At 45.8% G+C, this 18,747-nt stretch overlaps 1 protein-coding gene across 2 annotated transcripts in view; it reads right to left on the bottom strand.

Moving 5' to 3' along the window:
• Positions 1-18,747, bottom strand: part of LOC126562006 (uncharacterized) — a 122,651-nt gene that overhangs the window by 54,173 nt on the left and 49,731 nt on the right. For both annotated transcript variants that reach the window (XM_050218415.1, XM_050218416.1), the window contains exon 2: positions 346-496. In XM_050218415.1, coding sequence (XP_050074372.1) covers positions 346-496 — 151 coding nt within the window. The remainder of the gene's footprint in view (positions 1-345; positions 497-18,747) is intronic.

The raw sequence follows: 18,747 nt of genomic DNA, 5'->3' as shown, positions 1-18,747 counted from the left end.
TTGCTTTCATAATTTACTACTAATTACCGGCTGCAGCGGTGTGGATATGAATTTATATGCAAATTGTACGAGTGAAAAGAAATAAATTTATCTAATTATTACCTCTAGCAGATATTATTTTACTTTTCATGCCTTTATGGGTTACATATTTATGAGTGCCATAAATCACACACCAACTCGATCGTCTACAGTGATGTGTTCCGCACATGCGTCGCATAAAATGTGCATAAAAATTTCATAAAACATAACCCCGGTAATTGATTTTATAAAGACTAGCAACGGTAGTTTCGAAAAATTTAATATTATACACCCCTACTGTGGTGCAGAAATGCGGTTGGTACTTACCTTATAGAGTTTCTCCTTCTGATACCAAACGTCCTCCTCTTCCTCCTGTGTGATGTAGGACTGGTCCAGGTTGAGGTCGTCCCGCGAGCGGGACAGTATTTTGCGTCGTGACACCATTTCACGCGGCAGTGTGGCCTCTAGGGATCCCAAGCTACAAAAAAGACGGGCGGAAAAGAGGGAGAGCGACCAACTTTAGAGCATTGCTTGTCGATATAATTGGATAGATATAATTTTAATTTTAAACACGATTAATATGTGACACGGTTTGCACATTTGGTTGTGCAAGATTTTCGGAAGGTTTTTTCGAAGCTCCCTGTTTGAGTGTGTCGCCGTGTCGCTGACGATGGATTCTTTGCTTATTTTTATACTCTGCCCGTTGTAGTCGGGGTCACTGTTAGTACGCACTTTGAATCGACGAATATCTACCCGTCGGACGGCTCGGGATCGGGTCTTTGGGTGGCGTAATCGAACCGAACGATCGACACAAAAAAAACCCACCCCAAAGCCGGTTCGATGCAGGTGCAGCTGTAAAATGCTGACGATGAGGACGGTGTCTAGCTCACCCACTATGCCCCGATCTATGCGTCTAACGCTGCGTGCGAGCTTGTGTGTGGCGAGCTTTTCGATGCTTCGTGGATGATTGTGGCTAGCAAGGCAGTTGCGTAAACTATTCGCTGGCGTCTGCTTGAGCGGCGCGAGGCCTTCAGGTCATCATCGAGGGCATTTTCAAACAAACAATGCTATGAACTAACTGCTGATAAGCATATCTACGAAATATTTAATCTATCTCTGGAAAACCTTTCGAATTTCTCTGAGGGATTCTAAATATCCTTCCTGAATTTTACAAAATCCCTACATTCACTTTCAGCTCATGTGATTGATCACGGCCCACATTTCTCGACCGATTTCATATACGAAATCCTTCCGCTAATCACGCATGTGTTGCATTCGCCGCCACCAATTCCGACTGCTGTGCTTAATGGAGTTTTCGTATAGATACGCCAAAAAAACTGATTTCCATGCACCTTCCCTTCGGAACGCGTTCAACCGGTACTAGATCACCCGTCCGGCTAGCGGATCTGTGCCGCTAAAGATTAATAAATGAGCTGCCATGTGGGAAAGAAGCTCAGCCGGTGCATCGAGCTGAAGAGAGAGAAGAAACAAAAAAACGCGAAATTCCACCACCTTCAATGGATGATGGTGTCGAACGGTTTCGCTTGGTCAACTGAGGGTAGCTGCTGTTGCTGCTGCTGCTGCTGAGAAACCACCTGTTCGCGTTCCATGTCTTGCGCCAGGTCTGGCAACACAGCGTCAGTCGATCCATCGATCTGCGCAATACGTGGGAAATGGAGTTTTCAAACGGCGTTGCTTCATCTACCCGCGTCAACGCCCATTCGTGTGGCAGAGTAGAGTAGTGTTGTGGCGGGTGCGAGCGAAAGCAAAATTAGTTGAGAAATCTCCATTTCGCAAAACCAAAAAGCCACTACACCGACCAACACCTTCAGCCAAATAGGGGAGGAGGGGCGGTCTCGGGGAAGGATGGTTATTGCGAAGAAAATGGAAACGATTTCGATCAAAACATAGCTCACTGGACCGCACCAATATTTGCACAGTCACCCATCATCGTCGTCATCGTCGCCCGGGTCTTCATTTCATCGTTTATCAAAGCAAGTCTTGTGAGGTGCCATTTGACGTATGTAAAAGTTCGTTTGCCATGTTTACATCAGATACGGTGGCACGTGGAACGGATTTTTAACATACTTATTGAGGATGAGATACAGGCAAGTATTTGGTAAATGTAATGGAAATGAAGAGACGACAACATCTTGCAGGTAAACTCGGTTCGTTCACATCTTTTCTCCAATATTCTTCTCATTTAAGATGGGTGAACATGAGTGGTTGCTTCGGCAATACATTGTCCAGGCTTGCTTGCATCGGCACATTACCATACTGGGGATGTGAGTAGGTAAGAAGCGCGTCCGTGGGTGAGTCTAGAAATGATTGTTATTACCCTTTCCAACACTCGGCAGCGATATCTGCATACCTGCACCTCAAGACCTTGTCCATTTGTTTTAGCTTGCCAGCCATATAGGGACATTATCGATGCATGTGCCTTCGACTAGTACGGTAGCCTAACTTTGGTTCAATTTGTGTGCAAGCTGGACAAGAAATCAAGGCATTCTATGCGAGATGCATTGTTACAGTAAAGCAGTCCGCATGGCAGGACCTCCAAAGTTGTCACCTTCGTTCCTGGAGGTTAGAATTGTGTTATCTAACCTAAAAGCTGCTCCAGAAGATAGCGACTGATAGAACCAAATTGTCCAATCTTTCCCTCTCGGGACGAAGGTGTGCGTGTGTGTGTATTACATAACTTAATAAGCATTGCATGGCCAGCACGACCTTGCATCGAGATGGCCTAGCCAAGATGGTTCCCGTAACATCGCGCCCTAATTGGACATTAGTTCTAGACGGCAGCCACCTAACTATCATTCCAGAACCCCACGAGCAACACAATACACATTGCCAGTGTCGGTTCCCATGGCATGCATATGTCCACTGGGGACGCTCAATCTACCGATCCGATCCGACTTCAATTTGGCTATCGTGGCCCGTCCGTAGACACAAGCGTAGAAGCGTAAACAAACGACAACGAAACAATTAGCCAACGTGGCGGTTTTGTGCACCATTTAAGGGTGCCCACAAAAAAGGAACGGCTGCCCAGAATGGATGGGACTCCCTTGGCTGCCCTACGTACGCAAGCGTATGCAAAGTTAAAAGAGTTGTTAGCGTACATTATTGCTTCCTTTGCGCGTCGCATCTCGAAAGAGGCGACCCTCGAGCAGGAACGCAACACATGCAACTTCTAGGATTACATTCTGGGAACAACACACCAAGTGGACGATATGCAGGAACGCACCGAAGGAACGGTACAACAGGCATGCCAACCGTTTTCGTCACCTCTTGCTTTACGTGACATTATTCCTCGAACTTGCCGAGATGGCTCAAGAATTTTCAATCCCACCAGAAGGATAACGATACGTTTCCGTGCAAACACCGTTAGAAATGTACCGACCACGCTGCCAAGAACGTGCCGGATATTTGAGACTAATTAATTTACACTCCCCACGAGAGCATCCCTCTCAACGGTTGGTGATAACTTCCTCCAAATAAAACCTCCGTTCACCGTTCGGCCGAAATGTCAACGGGCGAGATAAGTTACTCAGTGCGCTGAATGCGCCGAGCAGATGTAGCAGATGCCAGCAGTACGTTTGAGCACGTTTGCGTGCTGACAGGAGACATTTTATTGCTATGTCAAATGCAGTAAAACATGCAGATAACAACAACGGTTTTGGTGTATCATGTTTTTAAAATGGTAGTACATACATCTTCAGCAAACTTTGTTGTCTTTACAAGGCGGGTATTAGTTTACAAGGCAGCAGGAGGGCTAGCTTTTCGGGAGGGTTAGGGCGCCCAATTAGGTTTTCATACTATTAAATACTCAGTTATGATTTATGCTCGAGGTTTTTTTTGCGGCTTGGGAAACAATGTACCACACGTTTGGCCGTTTAGATGGTGTAATTCTATACTCTTTGGAGCAAAAACCCGTGTCTAGCATAAACGCTAATTGGCAGCATTAATTTGGCGGAGCATAAATCATAATACTTTAAGCCAATTTTTTTAAATTTTGAACTCAATTCTTCAGAAAAACAAAGTGTCGCTCTGCCGATGTAAACTGCCCCATCAAGGTCCGACACAATGGCAATCTAATTGCACCTGACTAAATCGGTACTCTACCTTCGATGGAAAATCGAGAGTGAAAACCTTGTCATTCTAATCGAGGCTTGGGAACATCGGGACACACTACAAGAAGATTCGACCCCCGCAAGCCAAAGCGAACAATTGCACCGAGGCCATCCACCGCCGGAATGTCACAATGGCCAAAGGCGTCTCAAGGCGACGAGCTTGTCTCGTTCAGGGCCAGCTCGATCGGTTTCTTGCAGATCTATCAAGGTACGAAACGGAGGGTTCGTACTAGCGCCACCAAAGCAACACATACACTTTCCGGTATCGATTGTCCATTGAAAGACAACAAGACACCTACCAGCGAGGCGGCAGCAGTGAAGCGTGATCGGTTCTCGGTTCCGGTGTCATCGGGCGGGGATCCATCGATCTTCCATCGTGAAGCATCCACCACATCCGGCACGATTTGGTGCTAGATTTGCGAGTCAAGGTTCGTGCTGAATTGAATCGATTCACTCTATTGTTTCGCCCTTCGCCAGCCAGTCAGATGGTTTTTCTATGCACTCGTTTCAATTATGCTCGGTACGCCTCGGCCTTTCGCCGTGGTACGATCATGTGGATGGGACTGATTGAGTGGCCGGTTCCTGTCTATGCGGTCTATGCTGTGGTAGAAGAATCACTCTCATATGCATAATGGAAATGCATACGTCCATCTGCCATGCCTTCGGGTTATCGTCGTTGCGCAATACAGGCAGCCATTTTAGTGCGTTTGTACCGTAGATTTTGTATGCGTATATTACGAGGATGCATGATCGATTTGGACCTTAAAGAGCATCATAAATCATATTCATAACTTGCCCAATAATAACGCTACGCCTCGGGGAATTCAATTCGGGAAACACTTTTCATAAATCACAACTCTCTCTCTCTCTAAGGAGTTGGGACTTGTTCCGGTTATTCCACCACTAACACCGACATCACCGGTGACCGGAAGCTTTGGTTCCGGCAACGTGTACCTGCACCGATGTCGTGATTCATGCCTTCCGTTAAACAACCGTAATCTCCTTTACGTTTCCTTATCCAGGCGCAACTTAACGTACTGCAAACATCAAACCCACCCGTACTCAATCGAAATCGAACTTCATTTACATAGTTTTCTAACGAACCAAAAAAAAAAGACGATTTTTGTAGGAGGGACCGCGGTTTGGTGTAGTACTTCTGTCTAGTCGCGGGTCGCTACTACTAATGGAACCACATCACGTCGTGTATGACTCGGTGAAAGATCACTATCTATGAGCGCACACATAAACGCACGAAAAAACCACCGAATGCCCGCGATTGCCATCACCAGAAGAAGTGATGGTGCGTGTTCTAGCAACCGAAACATTCCGCCAGAAGTCGCTGGCCATTGAAGCTGATTTCCCAGTGCTCTTCACAGGTTCTTCGGAGCGCATGTATCGTGTACGTTAGATCACCGTTTGAATGCATAATTAGCAACAAGATCGGGGTGTGTGTTTGTGTTTGGTACGCCACGGCACGTCGGCGGAGATGCATCTTCAGTCGGGTTAAGCATTACGAAATTGGGACCTCTGATCCAAGCGTGGAGCGAAACGATGACGCCCCTGATGATGAGGCCATCGTGCCATCATCATTTGAACCACAACGTTAACGGGCAACAACAAGCAATGCGACCGCATTCGGTAGTCACCCGGGAGAAGAATTGTGAGAATGTGACTCCCGAGAGTAATGAAGGTTTCGTCCATCAGCAGAACCTTGGTTCTTCTCGAAAGCACTCAGAAACTTCCCGTCCAAACAATGCATTCGGGTCGCTTTGGTCAGCTTAAGTACCACCACCGCAAGTTGCATTCTTGGCCACGTTCGCATACTCCCACTAGATCCACCCATCGGATCGCTGTCAAGCAGCGTCAGAAGGGTTCTGGGTACATCACAAAACTCATCGCCGCATATTTTGACACACAAGAGTTTATTTTACAGCACCCTCAAAATACTCACAGTTCTCACACGTAAACACACCGGGTGCAAAGCTGAATCTAAAGGTTCGCTCGGCCATCATACTGACGACGCTTGAATGTCAAGAACGTGGCAGCCGCTTTTGTCGCATTGAAAAAAAAAACAATCCGGGAAACGGATCCACCACGAGAGCGAAACGAGAAAGGTCGTCAGTTGGGTACGGCGCTAAAGCTAGAAGTCTCGCTAGCTGTGCTGGAGGTTGAATTTCTGATCTTGATCAGAGTTGCGAGCGTGTGCGCGCGCAGGCACTAGCCCTCACGCCGATTTTGAGGATCGTCGAGGTTTTAAGGGTGTGTGAATTCGGTCGATTGACATTCACAGCGATAGATGTCGATTTGTTTCGACAGCTGTTAAGTTAGCTGAAGATCGCTTTTTTTGGTTGCATTTTGTATGTTTTCTTCTCTTCCGATGTTTCAAATGTTTATTGTGTCAATGGGTTTTATTTGGTTTATCGATGAATTACAGCGCGAAAAGGTCACGTGCTGTGCAAAAAGTAACATCTCTTTCAAATGGCTTATGGAGCTTGGCTTCAATAAATGACACTTCTGTGCGAAATTTGGAGAAATCATCCAGCCCGATTTTAATTCTTTGTGGCTTTATCTATTGTATTTGTCAACTCCGATTGTTAACCTTGACTTTTCGTTAAATACCAACCGTTAACATCGTAAATTTTTTATACAGTTATCTAAATATACCACAATAACTCCAAATTAGGCCACAAGAGCTCGATCACCCACATTTTCTGGAGGTATTTTTTGTTCTTACTAAATGATTAAACAAACGGCAGCACCAACCAAGGTTGATCTTCATTTATGGTAGTAAGTACTGCACATTATTCCATCGAAACGTATACACAGCAGCCTCCACTAAGATATGCTTTTAAGTGCATCTCCAACTCCATCTCAGCTCCTACGAGATTTTTTTTTGTCGTCGGTCTCCCATACGTACTAGTGAGCATCCAAATAGCATCATCGCATACCGAGGGGGTGTCACCGTTTAAAACGAATCTCCCACTCCATTTGTCCATAGACGCAAGACGTCTACGATCTTCGATCGTCGTACTGTCGCAGGACGTTACGATACGAGCAACTCCCCTTATGACACCCAAGACCTAGCGATGCTTGTTGCGATCCCAGAGCTAATGGACTCCGCTTGCAAGTGGACTCATTAATAATGCGAGCAAATTGCCGTTCGCGTGCCATCGCGTTATTGTGCTGTCAGGGTGCAAGAAAGTGATCGTAGACTATTGTAGATAAACGTTTGTCGAGGAAGATCTCTTAATTCAAAATTAACCTCACCGATGGTGTGCGGCATTCTCTCTAGTTCTCATCTAAAAGGTTGCTAATTGTTGCCGCGTTTGCCGGGCCCTAATGGTGTCATCCGGACGCCCACCAACCAGCCTACGGCTGCGGTTAAATTAATTACAAATCGTGCTGTTCTTGCCACCTCTCGGGACAACTCACGGATAGATAATTCTGGGACACCTTCCTTACATCCCGAAGGTATTCGTTCCCAGTACGTGCCTCGTGCAGCAGAAAGTTCTGGGCAGGTTGCGCCACTTGCCGGATCGAGAAGAATTATCGTCACCCGAGCCTGAAGGTGTGAACACATTCCAGCCGCTTCTCGATGGGAAACTAATGATGTTAATCAACCTTCTGACAGTTTGTAGGGACGTTTGCTGAAATCGAACAACTGATAAAATGCTTCCTGCTTCGCTCACACTAAAGAAACAATCATATCGCAGAAGCCGGATCTTCGTGGTTTGAAGGACGGTTTTGTTGCAAATTGTCAACACAAATAATCGTCTTCGCCGTAACAAAAAAATATTCCACAGACTCGCAGTAGTTCTCCCAAAATTATTTTTTCTTTGCCTATGCCGCTATAATTGTGCCGTTTAATAAAGATGTAGTTCTGTAAGTTGAGTTAAATCTAAAGAAGATTCTCCATCCTCTATCTCGAAAAATTTCCAGTATGCATCCATACTCTATTCTTGTCTTATGACGACCCATTCAACCAATAAGAACAACTTCACCAACTTCAACATCCATCTGCAGCTTTCTGAATGCTATTTGCTCATGCGTTATTTGCCGAGAAATTGAATAGCAAACAAAGTATGTGCAAACTTCGCTGACACCACACAGGAAATACCGATCCATTTATTTCAAATCGGTATGTTTATTCCTCTTCACTCTATCCCATCGCGGGGATTCCTCTACTGGGGATGCTAAATCTGGTCTCGCACCATTTACGCCTTTCATGGATAAAGCTGTACGTGTATGATTGGATCAAGCAAAGCCATTAAGACGCGACCCTCTGTCGGATTCTGTATCTCTCTTGGCTTAACATGCAACAGAATTGTTGGTTCTCTTTATGCCGCCTCTTTCTTCGGGTTCTTTTTGTTCAGGGAGTGGGCTGTTACAACACTGCACAAGTTCAACGACAAGTGTAAATTTTGTTAGACAACAAGACAGTACTGAAAGATAAAAGATCCTCTCCGGGATAGCTCAGTGCATCTATTTCAGGGGTTATTCCCTGATGCAGGTCAAGAACTCATCTAAAAATAAACCTCTGTTCCTTACTTAAAGGGACTCATTTGAAAGAAAGGCTTGTCATCCGACTATATATAAGATATTTCTTGAGAAAAAAAAAACCCTCCAGGTTTACATCCGGGATCTTCGTAATGCTGTGCATTGCAATTAGCTACTGCAAGTGCAACTGTCCGGGACACTTGCGGCTTAGGAAATCAATCAACATGGCATCGGTCAAGTGCACCACAAGTGCATACTGTCCTAACGGTAGTTGACACATTAGCAAACAACGACTCCACTTACAAAGCGAGCGTTCATTGCTTTCATCATGACTGTGCAGGATGAATCACAGGAATATTCTCCGTCCGACTCGAGCCAAGTTCTAGTGAGGTAGTTTGGGCCGCTCGAAGAAAGCAATTTTCCACATGAGTAATGATTCTTCTGACCTAATAAGCGACGGATGATTCTTCCCACAACAGACGGTGACGAATTCGCCTTAAATGCTGCAAGAACGTCTCTTTTGTTCTTCCTTCAGATTGCTTCCTCAAAAAAAAAAATGATGTAATGCCTGCCAGTTGCTATCCTGCTGGGTCACATTCGATACCCTAAATTCTCACCACCAGCAGAAACATTAAAAGTCGAAAAATAAATCACCCCTTAAATGGCGTCGTCACGCTTTATGTTAATGATTCCATTACCGCCCGATAGTCCAGGGCCCGAGCAAGAGCGATGCCTATTAGCACCCACTTGCACTGCGTATCGACTTAAGGGTGAGTTCGTTTTATCCCCAAAACCAAACTGTAAACACATCCCTCTTGCGAACGACATCTCGTTAAAGTGGTTCCTATATAGCTCAGAGGTTTATTATTGTGTTGTTTTCTGCTCAAGTACAAGCATTTTGGGAGCAAAGACCTCACACTAGGAGATAGTAGATTGTACCATCCGCCGCGGTCAGCCTTGCGTCCCGTGGTCGTGACTTTCTTCGACCTTCCCGCGCACATCTGGCGACAATTAGCGGGGCTCAGCAGTATGGGCGGATAATTTTATTGACGATCTGCACCACCCACCATCGTTGGCTCGTTGGTTTTGTGGGTTATCTTTTTTGCGAGGGAGAACCTCAGTCCGAGAACTAGAATGTATTGCTCGGGTAGGCGGACGGGTTCGCTTAAATTTCACTGGTCCATGAGAAACGGTTTCTTGCTTTGCTTAACTCGAATTAAAAAAAGAACTGTGCATGTTGGAAATTTGAGGCTTTTAATCCTAGTTTTGGTGATAACTACTTAAGTCAAAACCTAGCCAAATGACTAACATGACTGTATAGGAGAAATAAAAATTTCACTTCTTTACAAGCTAATGGATTCTTCATAGCAGACATGTTGTAATGATGACAAATATCATCACACTATGATTGGCCTTTCCAGTAGGGAAAGAGAGGATCTAACGCTATCTATAATTCAGACAAGTGTGATTAATTAACACCTCTCGAAGGGTAGACTCAATCGGTATCTCTGCCCAGAGGGCAGAGGATTCTTCAACTTCAGCACTCACAAGTTGTTTACCCACCGAACAACGTCATTTTGGCGAGTTACGAAAGCACGCTAAGAGTGTCACAAAGGTTATTGAGATGTGCAGACGACATTGGAGCTTTCATCAGCAAGTAGTCATCAGATTCGATAGCCACCAATACGATCAAACATTTGTGAGATGACGCAAAATTAAAGCTAGAGTTTTGTACTCATTTCAATGTTTCCAAAAGTGCATTAGGACTTTAAGAAAAACAAAACAAAAAACGTGGTTTTTTTCTCCAACTCATCCCACCACTACTCGAAGCCGATGAACTCTAGCAACCTCTATCGGATATTTCACATTCAACCTCTGCCTCGACGCATCCGCACGGCACCCACCCGGAGATTACAAAGATCCCCCACGTTTGCGCAATTGCGTAACGATCGACCGAAGATGATGGCCAACGCTTAACAATATGCGCACGGAGGGAGTTTCGTCATCGTCATTGACGATCTGGGGGAGAGTATCTATACCTCCAAAGATGAGATGCTGCAGGCGAGGTGCCAAACCCGACCGATGTCGGTCGGCCGGTGTATACGGTGTGGCCTTCCTGTTTAACTGTGCTGGCGGTGATTGGATTGGTGACGCGATCTCTACAACATCTCGACACATCGCGCTCTCTCTCATTCGGAGACTTCGCAATCCGATGCGATCCGTTACCGGAACCGAAGACCTCCAAATTGACGCCTTTTGCGAGGGCGGTAGGGTTCGTCGCTTGCATATATCTCGGGTGAGTGTACGAACGCTCCCGATCGCTAGAGTTTGTTATTGTTGGACGAACAGATCAACAGAAATAACAACGAATCTGAGACCTCAGCGACCAGAGCCCACATTTGTGTGTTGTGTATGCTTTTTAATGGTGCCCAACATTGCATTGTATTCAAATTACTCTTAGCATGATAAGTTCCTCTCGGCGTATACTCCTTCTTCTAGCTTTTTCCCTCTAGAAACAGATGGCAAAACAAAAATGGCAATGGCCCTGGTCACTAATCGCTGCCTAGATCCGCGATCGCTCTTGCTCTAACTCTCTCACTCACTGTCTTTTACTCCGTCCATCATGCCACTGCAAAAAACCGCATACGAACGCCATTTGGTGATTGATTAGCGGTAATTGAAACCAAAATTGAAACACACCGTCACTCGTCACGGTGAGTGACGCTGGGTTGAGTGGGTTGGATTAGAGCGGCTATTAACGGACTGCTTTACGTTGATGGTACGTGACCACACGTGCATACACCGTTTGGAGGAAGGCAGCAGGGGGATGGGGGGGGGGGGGGGGGGCTATAGATGCGCCGATGATGATTGAGCAGCCTGAAGCATGATCGAAATCACAACGGTACTGTGTAACGCATCTCGTGAAGATGTATTTTCCTTCCGATGCAAAGAGTACAAGTACAACCGATATGCGAATTCCTTCACTCCATTGGTAAATGCCGTCGTGCTAGATCCAAATTTTAAATTCTGACCATCGGAAATGGCGGCTTTTAAAGAGAGGGCACACTTACACGCACACGAAGGACACTGCTGGCAGTCGCAACCGTTCCCAACAACCACAACAAAAGCCTAAGACTAAACGTTTCCGGTACGAAACCAACTGCGCGAAGACTTCCGAACAAAGTCATGCTTTTTCGTACACTTTTGTTTAATTTTCCATACAACCCTTAGTTTTGCAGACAGATTAATGGGTCGTACGCACACTGCTTCGCGATGGACGATGGGTACGGTTTGGCGATGGTACTTTTTTATAATAACTCTGATCGTAGACGACCTCCACAATGCATTCATCGTTTGAGGAAAAGGAGATGAGCCTCACCAGCACTGGTGGCTGTTGTGTGGGCGATCGGATCGGGGTGGGTTGTTAAATTTTAAGTGAATTTAATGTTTCCTGATGTTTCAAGCCAAGGATTTCTCTGCCGGCTAGTTTGCATCTTGAGCCTAAGCGTTGTGCAATTACTGTGTATTGTGGCGATAAATTTACCCTGATTGAATGTATTGAATGTGGAGTGTCTGGAAATCGACTTCAGCTGATGAATCTTTCGATTATTAAATGTACAAATTTTTTGTAGAGCTACTGTGTAGAGAAAGTACCAATTTTTTAAGGAATACTTTCCCAAAAAAGTTTACCTCCGCCATTATCGCTGCCAGTCTAATCTTTCGAGCATCCAAAATGGTTCATTTTAAAAGCCTGTATCCCACATCACTACCGACGAGGTCACTGCTCAATCGACCACAAACAGAGGAATTTCCATCTTCGTCCACCGTTCGGGTCATGATCCCAGACAGGTGAAATTAGATTTCACTTTGCCCGCAAGCTAACTTCCAGCATCAACACTTCGGACGCTGAAGTTTCCACTTTGCGGTCTAGCGATAACCTCAGGTGCAACCTGTAAGACAACTGTGATAGCACAATACACCACCGATGAGCTTCACAGAACGATCCAGTTAATAATCGGGTGACCGCAAATGATGTTTTGATCAGATACTCTCCCCCGTCCTACACGGTAAGCCTCAGGCAGCTGGCTTTTTAACTTACGATGCTGCCGTATACATCACACACCGGTCAGTTTGTCAGCGCCTGGTAGGTAATTGAGATGCAGTTCCTATAGCATTTCCCTGTCTGCCCCCTTACGTCATTATAGACTGGTGGGTGATTTATACCTTCGGCGGAAAAGGTCACCGCAAGGAAAACTACAACAATCGCCCGAAGGATGCTTTGGCCTCACCGCGGGAGTCGATTGCAGCAGATCGTGACTTGGACCGAGAAGCGGGACGACTCTTGACCAATCAATCTGATCTTTTTTTCCCTGATTGATATCGTTCTTTCGCACCTCGACGACTTCATTAGAATGGAGCTGGTGTAGTTGTGGAAAGCATGTTGTTTTAGGGAGTGTATAGAATGCATTAACGGAAAACCTGTTGCTTGACCTTTGCTGGGTGAGAATAAGTTCCCAGGATCATATTTCCATAATCCAGAGGTACATACAAACCGTGGAACGTTTTTGTCGTCTGCTGATATTCAAATTTCGCTGATTATATTCCGACTGATGTCTTGCTTACCTATAAAGAAAATAAACAATTCAAACGTTAGTACAATGTCGCCATAAAACATGTTATTTCGACAGTGGTTGACATTTTACAAAAAAAAATAAATCTTTCCAGGAAGTTGGATACATTAATCATTCCTTTCTTGCTGTTCCGTGAGCATTCTCTGACATCATCCCGCTGTACTGGAACATCAGTTTACATAAGCTAAGCGAATGTAATCTTGTAACTATTACACTCTTCATTTCGTATGTGTGAATTCAAGCTACATTTCTCCGGAACAAATCGCAACTTAATAAACCATTTTGTTTATGCGAGGCAGCCAGCCCAAAATGGTCGAGATAAAGTCATTAGTGATTCTTTGGCTACTAAGCGCACCGGTAGGAGTAGTGCGTTTCCGATGCCACTTTCTCTTCACGCCAAACAGCTGCATTTAGCACCTAATGAAACAACGGCGGCTCCGTCCCACCCGTCCAAAGCATAGTTCCCGAACATATTGTTTTCCTCGAATCACCGTCTGCAGGAAACATCAAGGTTGAACACTTCTCAACATAATGGAGCAGAGTTGTGGTGGAGCAGACCCTTAAAGCCCTAAAGTCCCTGGCGCAACCCCCAACAACCCTGCGGAGTATGCTGCTGCTCTTCCGCTAAACCGTTTCAAACCACAAAACAAAAGCCACCCGGAATGGTGGCACACCATCGTGAACAATCACGACCGGATGTGGACGTGAAGCACGAGAATCGTTTCCGCCATCCGTGGAATTGCTCCGAATTCCGCTATCGTCATCGGCCGCGCACCATTGTCTTGCCGACGCGCGCAATCTTTGCGTCCACTTTTCACAGAAGAAGGCAAAACCAAACACCCTTTTTTCCTGCGGCTAGGCTCAACCGTGCATGTGCTTTTCACACAGCACAACACGCATAATTAACTCCGGGTGGTGGATTGTAAAAGTCGAGCATGTACAAAATATGACCACGAAATCTAAGCGTGCACAGCACTAGGAGTTGAGTAGCAATTAAAAAGCACACACTCGTATTCCTAGTTTTCGATGCGTTTTGACAGACGGAACAGCAGGTTGCTGTGTGGGGCGCAGTCCATTCCAAACCACCCTCAACAACTGGTGCAGTAAAAGTTGCATGAAAAACACAGACACGAACACAGCTCCGGTCACTGCTGTTGTTGTGTTGGTTGGCTTGAGAGGGAAAAAGGTTCGAGTTTTCCATTACTGACGCCCACAGCAGCGATCAACATTTGCGAAGGATAATGATCACAAAACACGAGCCAATGGGCCACCGTAAAGCCAAATACAATCGATGCTTTTTTTTGTTTTGGTCTGCACAACACAATTCAAACAGGTAGGGATTGAAGCAAAAAATAGCCTCCATTTGGACTTGGCTAGCTAGCTGAATGACCGAGCAAGGGCGCGGTTTCCACAAGACGGATTTCACGGAAGTGAGGAAATTTTGTAGCCGCGGGTTTACATTTTGTACGTCGTCTTCAATCAAACAAACATTTCAACGTTTTTTTTTTCTTTTTCTTTTTTTTTTCAAAGTTCGGTACACAGCTACGAAAACACACACACTCGTCCGCTGATGCAATCGCTTAACCACATCTACTGGCAGAAGGTACTGGTGCAGAAGGAGGTATGTTAAAGGGAAGGAAAGGACAAGGTCATAAGATTTGCCTGCATGGGCAATGGACGACAGACAGCAGCAGAGACCGCGCGCCACCAAATAACGAAGGATAAAAGCTGATTTTTAAAGGTTTGTTTACCTACTGATCGAGGATTTCATAATGCAGTATGAGCATTTAACATTTAAATAAAATGCTTCTACAGCATTTCTAGACAAAATTCGATCCCTTATCTGCCAACACGCACGGCCGATACGCTAGCAGTGGGCTAAAATCGGCACTCGGTTGTGTTAATGTTAAAATGAAATAAGGACCAAAACATTGTTACTCTACTATGCAGATTTAATGTTATTTTTTAAATGTAATTCATAACTTTTCCTTTCAAACATCATCTAATTTACTGATGTTTATTTGAAATATGCCTAGAGCCACAATATTCAGCCTCAATGCCGTTGCTTCCAGTGATGAGATGGTAGCTCAACATCGCGCGAAGAACACAAAACAATGCTCTCATAATACCCGACCCACACGCGACCCCCATCTTCTCGACTCGACGGCCACCGCAACGGCTGAATGGGAGGAAATTATAAATTTTTCCCACCTGCACCACCATTATGCCATCGCTTAACCGCTCGCTGGGTGGTTGCCACAGACGGGAAACTTGCGGACAGAGGTTTCGGAATGAATTGATGTTGCATTCGCGCGCAACGGATTACGCCAGAAGAATGCTCCCTTTGCCACAATGACCAAAAATAGAAACAATTACACGCTTTTGGTGCAGAAATGTTGACCGAACCGCAGCTCAGCAAGACGAAGCTTCTGACGGCGCTTGGACGGCTGGCTATCACATTGTTATTATTCTTGCTGTGCTCGTCTTCCAGCTTGGCTTAGGGTGCCTTTACTTTTCCTTTCTTTACGTTGTGCCAGTAAAAAGGGGAGCAACGAAAAACCTTGCCCAATGACATCATTTGAGCAGGAAAAAAGGTCAACAGTAGTGGGCACTCTTGTCACTACTACCAATAAAAGAGGACCTTCCTTAAGAAAAGGTTCTGTGTTGTACATACATTTGAACGTATTTCTGGAGTGTTTACTGTGGCTTCATGCTTCGGTAATTACCTTCCTTTCTTTGCTTTGCCATTCAATTTCTATGGCCTCTTTCTATGGGCGGCATAACACATTCTCAACAATCCATCACACTATCGTCAGCTACCACACCAACAAAAATCCCCCAATTTGACGACGAACACTTTAAATGGCTCCTCCTTGAAGCGTAAACTGGGTGAACCTTTTGAGCGCGTATTTTTAATTACTGCTACCGGGCATCTAAAAAATTGTGAGTGACCTCTGGAGCCAAAATTAACCTGCCAGCCACATTGCCAGCTGACGACGCTGACCTCAATTTTTACGTTTCGTGCAAAGTGCCCCTGTAAACCGAGTGGCTGCGAAGTTCTCTATCGATGTAGATATGCGTGTGTCCTACTAATCGCTACAACTGTTTGACCTGGGCGAGTTCTGTCAAATCCTAGTCCTTCGATAACATCACACTGGATGTAACCTTTGACGGTGGAACAATGCAGCTTCATTTTGGCCGACTCCAGCCGCCTATTCATCTCGCCTAAATTGAGAGTGCGTTTTTGCTGCCTGAGCAAACTAAAACCGATTAAAAATAACTCCACATTCAGATGATCCATGCCAAGCCAGATCTAAATGGCGGAGTTAGTACACACACACATGCCGAATGCAGAATGCTGAACCCTGACAACGTTGCTCCCTTGACAGCAGGGCGAACGCCGCGCGAATGACAGGCTGTGGTGTGCGCATTCCCTTTCACTTTTCTGTTACGGTACGCGGACCGCTTCAGTTTCGTTTTCTCGCGTATCGCGCGAGCCCGTCGTCTCCGCAACGATGCGTTGCTGCGATGAATGTGTGTGAGTGCGTAGTCTACGACTACTTGATCATGTTCGAATCAGGCTCCTTGTCGTTACTAACACCAGCACCGAACATGAGCGCGTGCACTTCGTGCTCTCGAAAGTAAGTGAACGGGTTTTTTCGCATTCGCCCTGCTGCCCTTTTGCAACCAAGTGGCGCAGTGTCCAACCGACCACTGAGTACCTTGTACCGAGCACATACAATTAAACCCTCTCAGAAACCACATGCACCAACGTTTCACCAGGCAGTTTTGGGGGGCGCTACTTTGAGGAACCCTGAAATGAGAGCCAGGGAGGGCGAGGAACACTGTGTCCAAGAGCGTGTGCGCGAGCGCGCGTCATGTTAATGTCAAACCCCAAAGTGTTGTCAATACAAACAAACCATCGAACAAGCCATGCTCAAGACTTCGCGCTCGTGATGAATCGTGCCACAATAACGCTGCGAAAAAATCAACCTCAAACAATAACGACTCATTGGGAGCACCAATCGGAACTGAACGAACTTGCCCCACAGCCTCACATCCACAAACAGAGAACAGCGGCACCCTTTCATACCGGAGCGGGTTTGGCCTTTCCAAGTCTCAAGAATAACTACTTAATTGGGTGTTCTACCTCCGCTCCAGCTAGACTTCAGGGCTCGCGGGCCCTCTACTGGAGCGGCATGTTGTCGTAGTCATCGAAGGTGTAGTACCGTGAACCATGTTCTATAGTACACGGCCGCCTGAAAGACAGAACACTTTCAGCATGGCTCTTTGTACCACACGGACAAGAATTAGTAGTAGCGCGTGCTCTATCGGTGTGGGTCCATTCAGCCAAGAAGAACCAAGTACCAAATCCAGATTGTTCTGAAATGCATTCCTGCCCCACATGGACTACATTCTTGGGACGTTCAATTTATGCACATACATTGTCACCGATCGATTTGACGCGCGCACACTCAACAGTGGTAGATGATCGGGGTACAATGTTTGAGGAATGTCTGCTACCGATAAGCCTGCTGGACATGGACTAATGCATCAGATAGGTGCCACTTGCAATAGTCATTAGAATCCATTGAACTCGTTGCGTGAAACTTCTAGGAGTTCGATTGCCGCACATTAGCCAATAATTCTACTAACCGCCCAATTAATCAAGCCTACCAAAGACGTCCCCAGAAGTCGATGTCCTTGTTCGTCCGCAGACAGATACACACTCACCGTGCACTTTTAGCGTAAGGTAAACGGCTTCATTATCCGTACAGTAGTGGCCACACAGCAGAGCGGACAAATTAAAATTTTATTCATTAGTGGTCCCCGTGCCCTGACGGAACTGGTTTGGACATTGTGACCACATACCGCCGGTGTCAACTGCTGGTAATTTTCGTTGATTAGCACCAGCGTCGTAGTAGGCGAGCGTCGTGTGGCAATCCGCAAGATGAGGACAGAGACCCTCGTGATGGAGCACGGTTTCGAAATTTGAATGTCAAACTCGTTCCGCTGCAATTGCTGGGTTGCGTGTTCTTATCTCAGGACTGGACCAAATGATCGTCTGACATTATCTATCTGACCTCTGACTAGACTTTGGACTACTAGCTGTGAACTAATTACTTTTTTTTCACACTGACCCAAAGCCAATCTGTTATACCTTTGTCCGGAAAAAGTCGGAATCTTCTTCCTGGATCACCGACAACTTGTTCCAGCAGTTGGCCTAATCCTCCATTCGGGTTTCCATTTTCATTCGCAGTGCTGGTAATGTTACGGCACACAACCCACAGTGGTCGCAAGGAAAAACATTTATGATAGTTGTCATTTAGTTGCCATTCACACCTGCCACCTGACCCGACACAGGGTACGACGATCGCTAACGAGGAAGTGCTCCAACCAGCACGAATGTGGACAACGAGCGTCACACTCAGTCACGGAACGGAAAATCCACATAAGCCGATGCGTTGATG

This window comes from Anopheles maculipalpis, chromosome 3RL, assembly GCF_943734695.1.
Source record: "Anopheles maculipalpis chromosome 3RL, idAnoMacuDA_375_x, whole genome shotgun sequence".
Lineage (NCBI taxonomy): Eukaryota > Metazoa > Arthropoda > Insecta > Diptera > Culicidae > Anopheles > Anopheles maculipalpis.
Note: the sequence above shows the minus strand (reverse complement) of the source record. Positions and strands in the feature narration are given on the sequence as shown.